Below are 12,595 nucleotides of genomic sequence, written 5' to 3' on the forward strand. Positions count from 1 at the left end.
GCGAGTGGAACAGGGTTGGAGGGATCTGATAGTGGTACCGAAAGTACCCTCCGCCACACACCATTATGTGGCTTGCGGAGTATGATGTAGATGCGGAGGTGCCACAAAAGCTGTTATATTCATGTTCGACCACTGTCGTTCTGAAAATACGAAACGTAAATAATTATTTTCAGTTAGTTGATAGAAAGGAAGGCAACTGGCATGTTCTAGCCGACTACTACATCTTTAGAGACGGCGTACTAGTTTATTAGGATTTCCAAAAATAGTTCAAATGGCTCTGAGCACTATGGGACTTAACATCTATGGTCATCAGTCCCCTAGAACTTAGAACTACTTAAACCCTTAAACCTAACTAACCTAAGGACATAACACAACACCCAGTCATCACGAGGCAGAGAAAATCCCTGACCCCGCCGGGAATCGAACCCGGGAACCCGGGCGTGGGAAGCGAGAACGCTACCGCACGACCACGAGCTGCGGACCCTAAGGACATCACACACATCCATGCGCGAAGGAGGATTCGAACCTGCGACCGTAGCGGTCACGCGGTTCCAGACTGTAGCGCCTAGAACCGCTCGGCCACTCCGACCGGATTAGGATTTCCGAGGAACCGCATATTAACTGGATGGGAATGGCAAAACGCCGATTTTTAGCTTTTTCAGAACACGAGTACGGGGAATCAAGAGCCCGCACAGTGAAAGAAAAGGTTGGCCGGGGTGCTAAAAACGTTATTACACAGTGTGAACGAGTGACGCATCAATCCATCACAGCCTACAAGGCTGTAATTAACGCTGGCGATGAGAGAGGGATAGTGACGTTTTCCGTCCATCAACGCGCGCGGGAACCGCATTGGCGTGTGTGCGGGATGTTTGGAACACGGAGGGGAATGGAAGAGGGTGGGGGGAGATGTAAGCGGCTGCTGTACTGTGGCGCCCAAGCCGGGCTGCGGGTGCTACTACTGCACTGTCGCCGCTATCGCCAGCACTGGCTATTCATTACCGCCGATAAACAACCGTAACCGGTTCGAAATCGCTGGCTCTGTACTCAATGGACAAGGCTCCCCCACTCCATCCTGGCGAGTATTAAAAAGGCTCCAATGAATAAACAATTAAGTTACGGACCAGTAATGACAGGGTGTAGCAATATAATCCACTCCAAGCGGCAAACAAAGTGCTTTACACACACACACACACACACACACACACACACACTTCCGTTCTGCACAACGGCCCCATTCTCTGCGACAAGCGGTGGAAAAAAATCGCCGCTGAAATCGTTCGCTGCGGATAAATCACGGAAGGGACAGAACCGGATTGCACGGTACAAAGCTTGAGGAAGTACGTGCCCTACACCGGCAGGGAACGACGCGCTTCCTGCGGGATCAAAGCCGACAAAGCCGTAGCATATTACGCTCCGCTCATGTTTCGAAAATTCCGCACGTCAATTCAGTGTCCTCGCGTGCATAATAAATTGAGAGCCCCGCACACAGGCGAACTTTATGTGCAGCCCACTTCCGCGTTGTTTTGCCAAGCGAGTAAACTGCCAACTGACCGTGTTATCAGCGCATCGCTGAATAAAGCATTTCTGACAGTGTGGTGTAAATAAGAGTGGATTGTGGGAGCTACTTTCCGAATGCAACGAAGAAGTAACTGGCTGTGAAAAATATCTGCATAATCTGCTGTTTTTACGAAGAGTGTGATGCAACATTAAATGACGGTAACGGATTATTGCCGCCACTATGCAAGAAACGAGGATTGGGACTTAACACTCCGTCGACGACCAGCTCAAGAATAAGAAAAATGGAACATTGGCAAGACAATCGACTCGAATTTGGGAGCGGATTTGAGCTTTTCAGTACTTTCCGTAAATTACTTAGGCGAATTCTGGGACCGTTCCTTTCAAAAAGACCGATTACCGTTCCTATTATTAAAAAAATGGCTCTGAGCACTATTGGACTTAACAGCTGAGGTCTTCAGTCCCCTCGAACTTAGAACTACTTAAACCCAACTAACCTAAGGACATCACACACATCCATGCCCGAGGCAGGATTCGAACCTGAGACCGAAGCGGTCACGCGGTTCCAGACTGAAGCGCCTAGAACCACTCGGCCACTCCGGCCGGCGCTCCCATTATCGAAAAAGCCTAACTTTCGTTCCGTTTCCAACGGCTTCGTCGTCAACGGGACATTAAATACTAGGCTTACTCCCTTCTCTGCTGAAAACTATCGCTTAATATGTTCCTAATATTAGTACGACGTTTAACTGTAGGACATCATTTCCGTATTCGATAGGCATTTATTCCTAACATATTCAGTGCTTTCTTCGCCAGACTGTGTGCATGTTACTACGTTGCAACATCGGACAGATACTTCACTGCTCTCGTGCTGTGGAGATCATTCCGTCTCTCTGCGCAAGTTAGTGCATGCGTCCTGGGCGCTTTAAAATGGATGGTTCAAATGGCTCTGAGCAGTATGGGACTTAACATCTGAGGTCTTCAGTCCCCTAGAACTTAGAACTACTTAAACCCAAATAACCTAAGGACAGCACACACATCCATGGCCCAGGCAGGATTCGAACCTGCGACCGTAGCGGTCGAATGGTTCCGGATTGAAGGATCTAGAACCGCTCGGCCACAGTGGCCGGCTTGGAAGTGGAACTACAAGAAACAACTAAATGTAGCAAAAGTAGATGTAGGTATTTAGTAAGATTCATTGGAAGAATCCTATACAGCATAGAGGTAGCATACAAAACCATCAACCGACTAATTCTTGACGATTGCTCGTTAGTCATGGAATCTTAGCAGGTAATTAAAAGACGAGATAAAGAAGGTTTCGTGAACTGATAAAGACGATAAAATGACAAATTCGAGCTCTAAAACAGGTTTACCAACAGTTTTTCCCCGTGCACTGTAGAACAGGATTGGGAGAAATTTTAGTGGTAGTATATATAGCCGAAGTACACTCCGCCGCCGGCAGGAGTGGCCGAGCAGTTCTAGGCGCTACAGTCTGGAACCGCACGACCGCTACGGTCACAGGTTCGAATCCTGCCTCGGGCACGGATGTTTGTGATGTCCTTAGGTTAGTTTGGTTTACGTAGTTCTAAGTTCTAGAGGACTGATGGCCACAGCAGTTAAGTCCCATAGTGCTCAGAGCCATTTGAACCCATACATTCCGCCACCATTGGCTTGACCAGTACGGGTTTAGATATAAACATTTTGATTTCAGAATAGAGGAGTGAATGGATAGAGACTCTTTGGGAAGTTTATTTGGACACGCCCGTGCGACTGTTCACCACTGGATGAATGAATTTAAAGGTGGAGTAAGAGAGAGGCAGATTTCGCAACCACCAGTTGTCTCCTGCAGATATGTTCTCAAATAACCTTCATTTTAAAAGTACCAACTCATCCGACGTCGTCTTTTGGAGGGCACATCTCTAAAAGAACTAATCTGATGGATAAAAGACTCTTAGTTAACTGCCGCTCGAATACTGATAAAATTACAAGTTTCCGATAAGTTTTTCCCTCATGGTCTTCAGGGGTTCCGGCCGAGCGGTTCTAGGCCCTTCAGTCCGGAATCGCGCGACTGCTACGGTCGCAGGTTCGAATCCTGCCTCGGGCATCGACGTGTGTGATGTCCTTATGATAGTTAGGTTTAAGTAGTTCTAAGTTCTACGGTACTGACGACCTCAGATGTTAAGTCCCATATTGCTAAGAGCCATTTGAACCATTTTCTTCAGGTACTCAGCCTGAATGTTGTCAAATTGGCGAGGTACTGACTTCCTTGCCCAGAGCACGGCGTATCATTGGCTAGATTACGTCACGGTGAAGGCTTTTGTTGTGGTGGCGTCCCCTACGTCCAAAAATTACATCGGTGGTGTAGTTGATATAACACAGTCCATTTTCCACTGCTCCCCTAATCACAGATCCCCAATAGTTCGATGCGAGGGCCACAATTCTTATATTTTCAAACATATTTTAGTGTTTATTTAACAGGCTGTGATCGGCCACCGATCATTTCTCAAGATTCCTATATCTGAGGTGACGGTTACGTTCAATAAAGCGATCGTTCATAGTTCGTACAGACAACTACACGTAACTGCTGCTGCACTCGCAAGCAATATTATATATGAGGGCTATCCACAAAGTACATTACGTTTTGGAATTATAAATAAATAAAGTATTGGAATTTTTTTATTATGTGCAGATGAAAGCCACACTTAAATACTACTTTTCTACATAGTTGCCATTTAAATTAAGGCGCTTATCGTAGCGATGGACGAGCTTGGAAATTCCGTCGTCGTAAAATTCGGCCGCCTGCGCCTTCAACCACGTGGTTACCTCTTCTTGAAGCTGTGCGTCGTCATCAAAACGCTGCACAGCCAACCACTTCTTCATTGTTGGGAGTAAGTGGAAGTCGCCCCGTGCCAGGTCGGGATCGTACGGCGGATGAGGAAACAACTCCCACTTAAAAGATTCGAGAACTTCCCGAGTGGCATTTGCCGTGTGGGCCCGGGCGTTGTCGTGAATCAGCAAGATGTTTGAGCCCAACTTTCCCCTGCGCTTGTTTTGTATTGCTCTTCTGAGGTTGTGCAGAGTTTGGCAAATACCTTTGAGAGTTTATTGTAGTGCCTCTTTCCAGGAAATCCACAAAAATCACACCTTTTCTGTCCCAAAAGACAGTCGCCATCACCTTCCTCGCCGACATTGTCTGCATGCATTTCTTGGGTTTTGGGAGGGAATTTGTATTCCCCCAATGCATTGACTGCAATTTTGTCTCGCAGTTCACACGCTTAACCCATATTTCGGCACCAGTAACGATGCGATCGAGTAATGAGTCGCACAGCTTCAAGAAGAGGTAACCACGTGGCTGAAGGCGCAGGCGGCCGAATTTTACGACGAAGGAATTTCCAAGCTCGTCCATCGCTACGATAAGTGCCTTAATTTAAATAACAACTATGTAGAAAAGTAGTATTTAAGTGTGGCATTCATCTGAATATAATAAAAAATTCCAATACTTAATTTATTTTTAATTCCAAAACGTAACGTAATTTGTGGATAGCCCTCGTAAAAACCTGGTACTCTCACGCCAAGATTATCTTTAACAGGTCGCAACATTTCTTAAAATTTCCTGGGTGACCAGAAGACTGGTCTGATTCCCTGCCTGATTAGGACTCTGCCTATCTTACTAGTTGTTGCACCGCAGAATGGAAATCGCGCATTATTGTTCCTCCTGGCTTGGTTGAATGTCGTCGAGTCTTGGTTTCGTCAAAAACACTGATCTAATATCACGGATAGAACACTTGTTGCTTCTGATGATTAATCTCGGTGTAGGAATAGTTCTGGCTGTGGATATTAAGGTCTTCAGCAGAGATCTCGTCTGACTTGGATGATGAAAGATACGCCCGTTGAGGTATAGGTCCCCTTAGAGAGCAGGGGGGGTGGGGGCAGCTGTAGGGACGGTGGGTGGGGAGGGGGTGGGGGAACGCAATTGCTAGTTCGCGTTGGTCTGTCATCTACTACGAGACGGAATAGCTACCTGTTTTCGCGGGTATAACCGTACTGTAAAGAGTGCGCAGTGTATTAACCAAATAACAATGTATTATGTATGCCACAGTTTTATTTCATTTAATTATTTTTGCAGCCACATGTGCTGCGAACGGTTGGCGTTTTGCATTCGTAAATAGGTTCAGGATGACCATATGTCACGGGTCCCGGGAAAACAGTTACAAGAGACAAGCGAGTCGCATCAGTAGTGATTTAATGGAATCGTTACTGCCATAGGATATGAAGTTAAAAACACACGGAGGAAACAGGCGGCATCAAAATTAATTTAGAGGAACGAATCGGTTCCGGCAGTACATGCGTTCTGCTGCCCGTAACAGAAAAAAAAAAGAACGGGCACGGAAGACGTGCTGTTCTCGGATGTTTGCAAACTAATACAGCCAGTAAGTGTCGTCAAGGTTCACAGCTGGAATTTGATGAGTCAGAAAGAACATACTGTGTTTTCCTGCCCCGTTTTCTTTGGAAACAAAGGAAGGTTTAACGTCCGTCGATGGCGTGGTCATGAGAGACGTAGCAGCGCGCGCAACATCTCCACGTAGCCGACGATGAAGTCCGGTGGATGCCGTTTTATGTATCGGCAACCCTTAACCGCAGGTTACTGCAATCCATGCTGTTCACTGATGAAGCTATTTTAAGGAGAAACACCGTAAGCAATAGCAACAGCTCACACAAAAATCCATGCACCTCTGTGCAGTCACTTATATAACACAGGTCCTCTGTAGATGTGTGTCGCGGTAGGATCGCGTAATAGCTTGAAAGGATCTTTCTGTCTTGGAGAATCGTGTTTAAAGTCTCACACATGGGAACTTTGTGCATAATGAGATGTCACTTTTGTTAAATGTACGACTAGGCCCATTGTCTCGTCATAACGATGCTCCAGCATACTCGAAGTATAAGGTAAAATCGACCACAAAGGCCACGTTAATTGGTCACCGTGGTCTGTGATGGCGAATCAAACAAGATGTCTGCAAAGTAAAAGGAAACACAGAGAACGTCTTCTTAGTTCATGGCGCTGCCATCATAGAAATACAAACAGGGACGATCACTGTTTAACTGCAAGCAGTTTGGCGACGAGGGGTGCTATGTTTACTGAGGGCGAGGGAAGGGTTTTTTGAATTTCTAATCTTGACTGCTGTAATTTGTTTCAGTATTTTTGAAACAACATCACTATTTTATTTTTGGACTCTTGCTGATTTTTCGATGCTTCCTTTTTGTATAAAAAGGTGACACTTGTAATATTACACTTATAGATAGGTGTATACGAGTTTAAACGAACTAACTAATACGAACTGCTGATTGCACTACCTCTTGAAATATGAATCATTCCTCCTCAACCGACTTAAAGAAATGGCTGTGCAGTCACTGTATGTTGTTTTGTTGACTGCCAGCAGTACACTTTGGTTGAGACTACTACGCTTTATTAATCACAAATTCGGCTGGGTAACATTTCGATGTGTAAAGAAACTCAAACGACCTGCAGATAATACTGAAACGAATGGAAAAGTGATGTACCATCTTTCACACAAAGCATTATTTGTAGAGCCTAAATTTTACTGAAGCTGTAAAATGACAAGTCGACAGAAAGTAAAACTAATTAATTACCACATAAAATGACCACATTTTAAACATCTCATCGAGCTGTTTCTTCTAAACATCTCACATTTGTCACAAAGTGTACGAAACATTTCAATAGTGAATCAAGCCAATGTGGGTCATAGCTTCGGAAACACTGTACTTCCTCCGGGATTGGCTAGCAGAGTTAATGACTTGTTTTTATACTTCTATAAAAATTTTTGATGTCAGTAGTGTCAAAGCAGAAGGCAGTTTAACAGATTTAACCGTAACTACCTTCGTTTATACTCTGCAATTTTAAATCTTTTACAGTTTTATCCAAGTACGTCGCATATCTCACGTAGCTTTAGTTGCCAGATCTGATTTGTGTTTAAAATTATGTTGTGACGGACTGAATGTTGTTTTTAAATCTGTTGCTTTCTGTTTGTTATCTATTATTTGTTATACTGTCCATTTGTTATTGTAAAGGCCGTTTTTAAAGAGACGATCCGGAGGCATAATTACAGAAACCAGTCCCTGTATGTTAGAAGTATTGACCCTGTCTGTTGAGACACTTGGCCCACTGTGACACAAGGCGGTAAATGGCTGTCTCAAAAAACTCCCGGGGCTGCGATGTTAACCAGTTCTGCGTGTACAGCTGGGCGTCGTCGTCCGAGCTGAATCGTTGGTTGCCCCTCCAGGCAATCTCACCCGTTGGGTCATTCTGCTACACGACAATGCAAAGCCTTAAAGGCCAATACAGTAGCGGCAGTCCTGCAGAAATTCAAATGGGAGGTTCTCGGCCATCCTCCATACAGTCCGGACCTCTCGACCTGTGATTACGCAATTTTTAGTCCCCTTAAAAAGGCGCTGAGGGGGCAAATGATCCACCTCGGACGACAACGTCCAGCTGAACGTGCAAAAGTCGTTAACATCGCAGCCCCAGGAATTTCATGAGACAGACATTCACCGCCCTGTGTCACAGTCGGACAAGTGTCTCAACAGCCAGGGTCAATACTTCTTACATACAGGTAGGCCTACTGGTTTCTGAAATTATGCCTACGGCTCGTTTCTTTTCGAACGCCCCTTATACTATTCCAAGGCGCCTTTCGGCTAGCTATGGCAACATCAGTAAACCAGAAGTTTACCACATGTGCTGTTTCCAAACAAGTCATTAACTGACTGAAGTTTTTTACTGTTTCATAATTTTTATTAATTCAGCTAGCTGACTATTGTACTTGTGATTAATTTCATGGATATTTCTTTTCATTATTGAATGCAGTAACCCAACTTTTATAGAGTAACGTGAAAATACGAGGGGCGTTCAATAAGTAATGGAACACATTTTTTTCTGCAGTCAGGTTGGTTGTACTCCGGATTCTAATACATCATATTATTCCCCAGTTTTTTAACTACAGAATCCTATTTTTAAACATATTGTCCGTTCAACGCAACGACTTTACACCACGTTGCTAGGGTGGCCTGTATGCCCACATGGTACCTCTCTACTGGTTGACGTCCTCCTGTATCAGTAACCTCCACATCATCCACGAACTGCTTCCCGCAGACTGCAGTCTCCTGTTAGGAGGCGAGAAACAATGCGGGCACGAACCTTGGTGTACGCCAACTGGCGGACGAGTGTGTCAGTCAGCATTACCAACACAGAAGTCCATTTAAGCAGCAAGGTGTTTGACTGTAAACCGTCGATCATCTCGAATGAGACTGTCCGCACGTTCGAATACAGCAGGAGCCACAGATCTGTGCGGCCGGTCGGCACGAGGGAGATCGGACAATTTCGCGATAATGGCAGACGCCTCGTCCAACGACTCACCGTGCTTTTGTTCACTGCCCGGTCTCCGTATATACTCTGTAAGCTCCTGTTAAAATCCACGATGCTCTGGTTTTCCGCCTAAAGAAGCTCAACGACATGTCTTCTGCCTGGAACGCATCTCCGTTGCAGACGCCATTTTGAAAGCTGCGTATAGCACTGCCAGCTATCGTGTGTTCACGAAACTATAGGGACTGAAGCGGGAATATTTCACATTGCCCCACGACAAATTCCGTCTGTTTTTAATCGAAACTGCCCGAGAAAAAAAGACTGTTGCATTATTTATTGAACGCTCCTCGTACATTTGTTTAAAAAATTACAGTTGTTATTTAGTAGCCGAAAAGTTAATAAAAACCTTGTGCTAATGTTCTGGTTAAAATTGTCCCTGGAACTTTATCATTTCCCAACGTCTCCCGTAGCAAGGACGAATGCTTATTCTTTCATTCCTTGCTGCCTGCACAAGTTCGCAGGTGCGCAGGTGAGTTGTTTAGTTTGAGGGTTAGTCACATAGGATAGAGGACTGACTTTTTTGTGTTTGTAGGTACAGTATGCAGCCCTGGTACACATTGAAATCCCTGTAGCGCTTGACTAAAGGGTCCAAAGCAACATGGAACAGCCCACTGATAAAGTGGGGTGACATTAAGTAATTTACCGGGTGATCAAAAAGTCAGTATAAATTTGAAAACTTACTAAACCTCGGAATAATGTAGACAGAGAGACAAAAATTTACACACATGCTTGGAAGGGCATGGGGTTTTATTAGAACCCAAAAAAGACAAAGTATTGCTAGACGCGTGAAAGATCTCTTGCGCGTGTCGTTTGGTGGTGATAGTGTGCTCAGCTGCCACTTTCGTCATGCTTGGCCTCTCTGGTCCCCAGACCTCAGTCCGAGCGATTATTGGCTTTGGGGTTACCAAAAGAAGCAAATGTATCGTGATCGACCGACATGTCTGGGGATGCCGAAAGACAACATCCGACGTCAATGCCTCATCATAACTCCAGACATGCTTTACAGTGCTGTTCACATTATTCCTCGACTACAGCTATTGTTGAGAAATGATGGTGGACATACTGAGCATATCATGTAAAGAACATCATCTATGCTTTGTCTTACTTTGTTATGCTGATTATTGCTGTTCTGATCAGATGAAGTGCCATCTGTCGGACATTTTTTGAACGTTTGTATTTTTTGGTTCTAATAAAAACCCCATGTCATTCCAAGCATGTGTGCCAATTTGTACCTCTCTATCTACATTATTCCGTGATTTATTCAGTTTTCAAATTTATAGTGACTTCTTGATCACCCTGTATTTTCGGCTGCAGCGGAACTATTGCCTTTGTGTCAGGCCAACTCAGACGGCTAGAGAAGTCATGTCGATAGGCCTGACACAGATGCAATGGTTCCGCTGCTCCCGAAAATAAATTACTTCGCGATACGCCATTTTATCAATGGACTATATTTTGTTTTGGCCTTCTAGCGACGCGCTACGGTCGTGTGGGGACTTGAGTGTGCATGTAAACAAACAAAGAAACGATGGTGATGTAACTTTGTAGTTTCCGATGTGATAATTAAAACTTCATGTCTATCCGCCACGCACGCATCCCTTACACGGGAACCTCCCCATCGCACCCTCCTCAGATTTAGTTATAAGTTGGCACAGTGGACAGACCTTGAAAAACTGAACACAGATCAATTGAGAAAACAGGAAAAAGTTGTGTGGAACTCCGAAAAAAATAAGCAAAATATAAAAACTGAGTAGTTCATGCGGAAGATAGGCAACATCAAGGAAAGCACGAGCTCAGGAGCGCCGTGGTCCCGTGGTTAGCGTGAGCAGCTGCGGAAGGAGAATTCCTTGGTTCAAGTCCTCCCTCGAGTGAAAAGATTAATTTTTTTTATTTTCAGACAATTATCAAAGTTCAGGCACTCACACATAATCAACTTCGCTCTCCAAAATTCCAGGACATGTTCAGATTTGCTAGGACATACGCAGGATTTCACGGCCTACACACGGAAAAATTAAAAACGTTAAAAACATGTTTTGACAGACCACAGGGAAAACTGTGAGACTGTTGCATTCATTTGTTGTAGTTTATGTGACAAACTCTTATGTTTTCATCACTTTTGTGGGAGTGATTATCACATCCATAAGAAAACCTAAATCGAGCAAAATAGAAGAATCTTTTTACCCATTCGCCAAGTGTATAAGTTAGGTGGGTCGACAACTTATTCCTGTCATGTGACGCACATGCCGTCACCAGTGTCGTATAGAATATATCACACGTGTTTTCCTGTGGAGGGATCGGTTGACCTATGACCTTGCGATCAAATGTTTTCGATTCCCATTGTAGAGGCACGTCCTTTCGTCCACTAATCGCACGGTTTTGCGGTGCGTTCGCAAAACACAGAGACAAAACTTATTACTGTGAACAGAAACGTCAATGAACGAACGGACAGACCATAACATTGCGAATATAAAGAAAGCAAACTTTTCACTCGAGGGAAGACTTGAACCGAGGACCTCTCCCTCCGCAGCTGCTCACGCTAACCACGGGACCACGGCGCTCCTGCCGGCCGCGGTGGTCTCGCGGTTCTAGGCGCGCAGTCCGGAACCGTGCGACTGCTACGGTCGCAGGTTCGAATCCTGCCTCGGGCATGGATGTGTGTGATGTCCTTAGCTTAGTTAGGTTTAAGTAGTTCTAAGTTCTAGGGGACTGATGAACACAGCAGTTGAGTCCCATAGTGCTCAGAGCCATTTGAACCAACTACGGCGCTCCTGAGCTCACACTCTCCTTGATGTTGCCTATCTTCCGCATGGACAACTGAGTTTGTATATTTTACATATTTTTTTCATAGTTCCACACAATTTCTTCCTGTTTTCTCGATAGATCAGTTTTTCAAGGCCTATCCACTGTGCCAACTTATAACTAAATCTGAGGGGGGTGCGATGGGGAGGTTCCCTTGTCAGAAGTGAGTGTAGGCGTCAGCAAGTGATGTCCGGTGGAGCGGCGGCCTTTCTGGCAGCCGGGTCGCGGCGAGGTGTGCCACGCCCCTTCCCGTTCGCCTGTCGCAGGCCGACGGACGGCCAATTACGCGACACGTCCTCCGCTGCCAGCCCGGGTCCATTCCGCTCCGCTGGGAGCCACGCAGGCAGACTGCAGCCGCGCGCGCACGCAGTTCTCCGCACTCACCCGCTTCCTGGTCTCGTAGTCCAGCGGGCCCGCCACGTAGATGGCACCCGTCATATTCTTCACCGCGAACGAGCCGCCTATGTTCCCGCTCGTAATCTCATATCGAATACGGGACGCTGCAACACACAAACACAACACAATAAAACCAGTGCACAGTAGTCAATCCATCCAACTACAACACTAAAATACATTGAACTAAAAATCTATGTAAACCTAACTACCCTAAAGGAAGTCCGCGGTAGTCTACAAACAATCACCGGCTGAGCATCACACAGGATATTTCGAAGTCTTTGCATAAAACACTTAGGGGTGATAGATCAAATCATGGGGAACGCCTTCCGTTAAAGACAAAATACACTACTGGCCATTAAAATTGCTACACCAACAAGAAATGCAGATGATAAACGGGTATTCATTGCACAAATATATTATACTAGAACTGACATGTGATTATAGTCCGCAGCTCGT

General features: G+C 45.3%; 1 protein-coding gene across 1 annotated transcript in view; it reads right to left on the minus strand.

Annotated features, from left to right (window-relative positions):
- LOC126271950 (neural-cadherin) overlaps positions 1-12,595 on the minus strand; it is a 1,775,154-nt gene that overhangs the window by 95,222 nt on the left and 1,667,337 nt on the right. The window contains exon 16 of the mRNA XM_049974381.1: positions 12,128-12,243. Within this exon, the coding sequence (XP_049830338.1) occupies positions 12,128-12,243 (116 nt within the window). The remainder of the gene's footprint in view (positions 1-12,127; positions 12,244-12,595) is intronic.

The sequence above is a fragment of the Schistocerca gregaria genome, chromosome 5 (assembly GCF_023897955.1).
Source record: "Schistocerca gregaria isolate iqSchGreg1 chromosome 5, iqSchGreg1.2, whole genome shotgun sequence".
Classification (NCBI taxonomy): domain Eukaryota; kingdom Metazoa; phylum Arthropoda; class Insecta; order Orthoptera; family Acrididae; genus Schistocerca; species Schistocerca gregaria.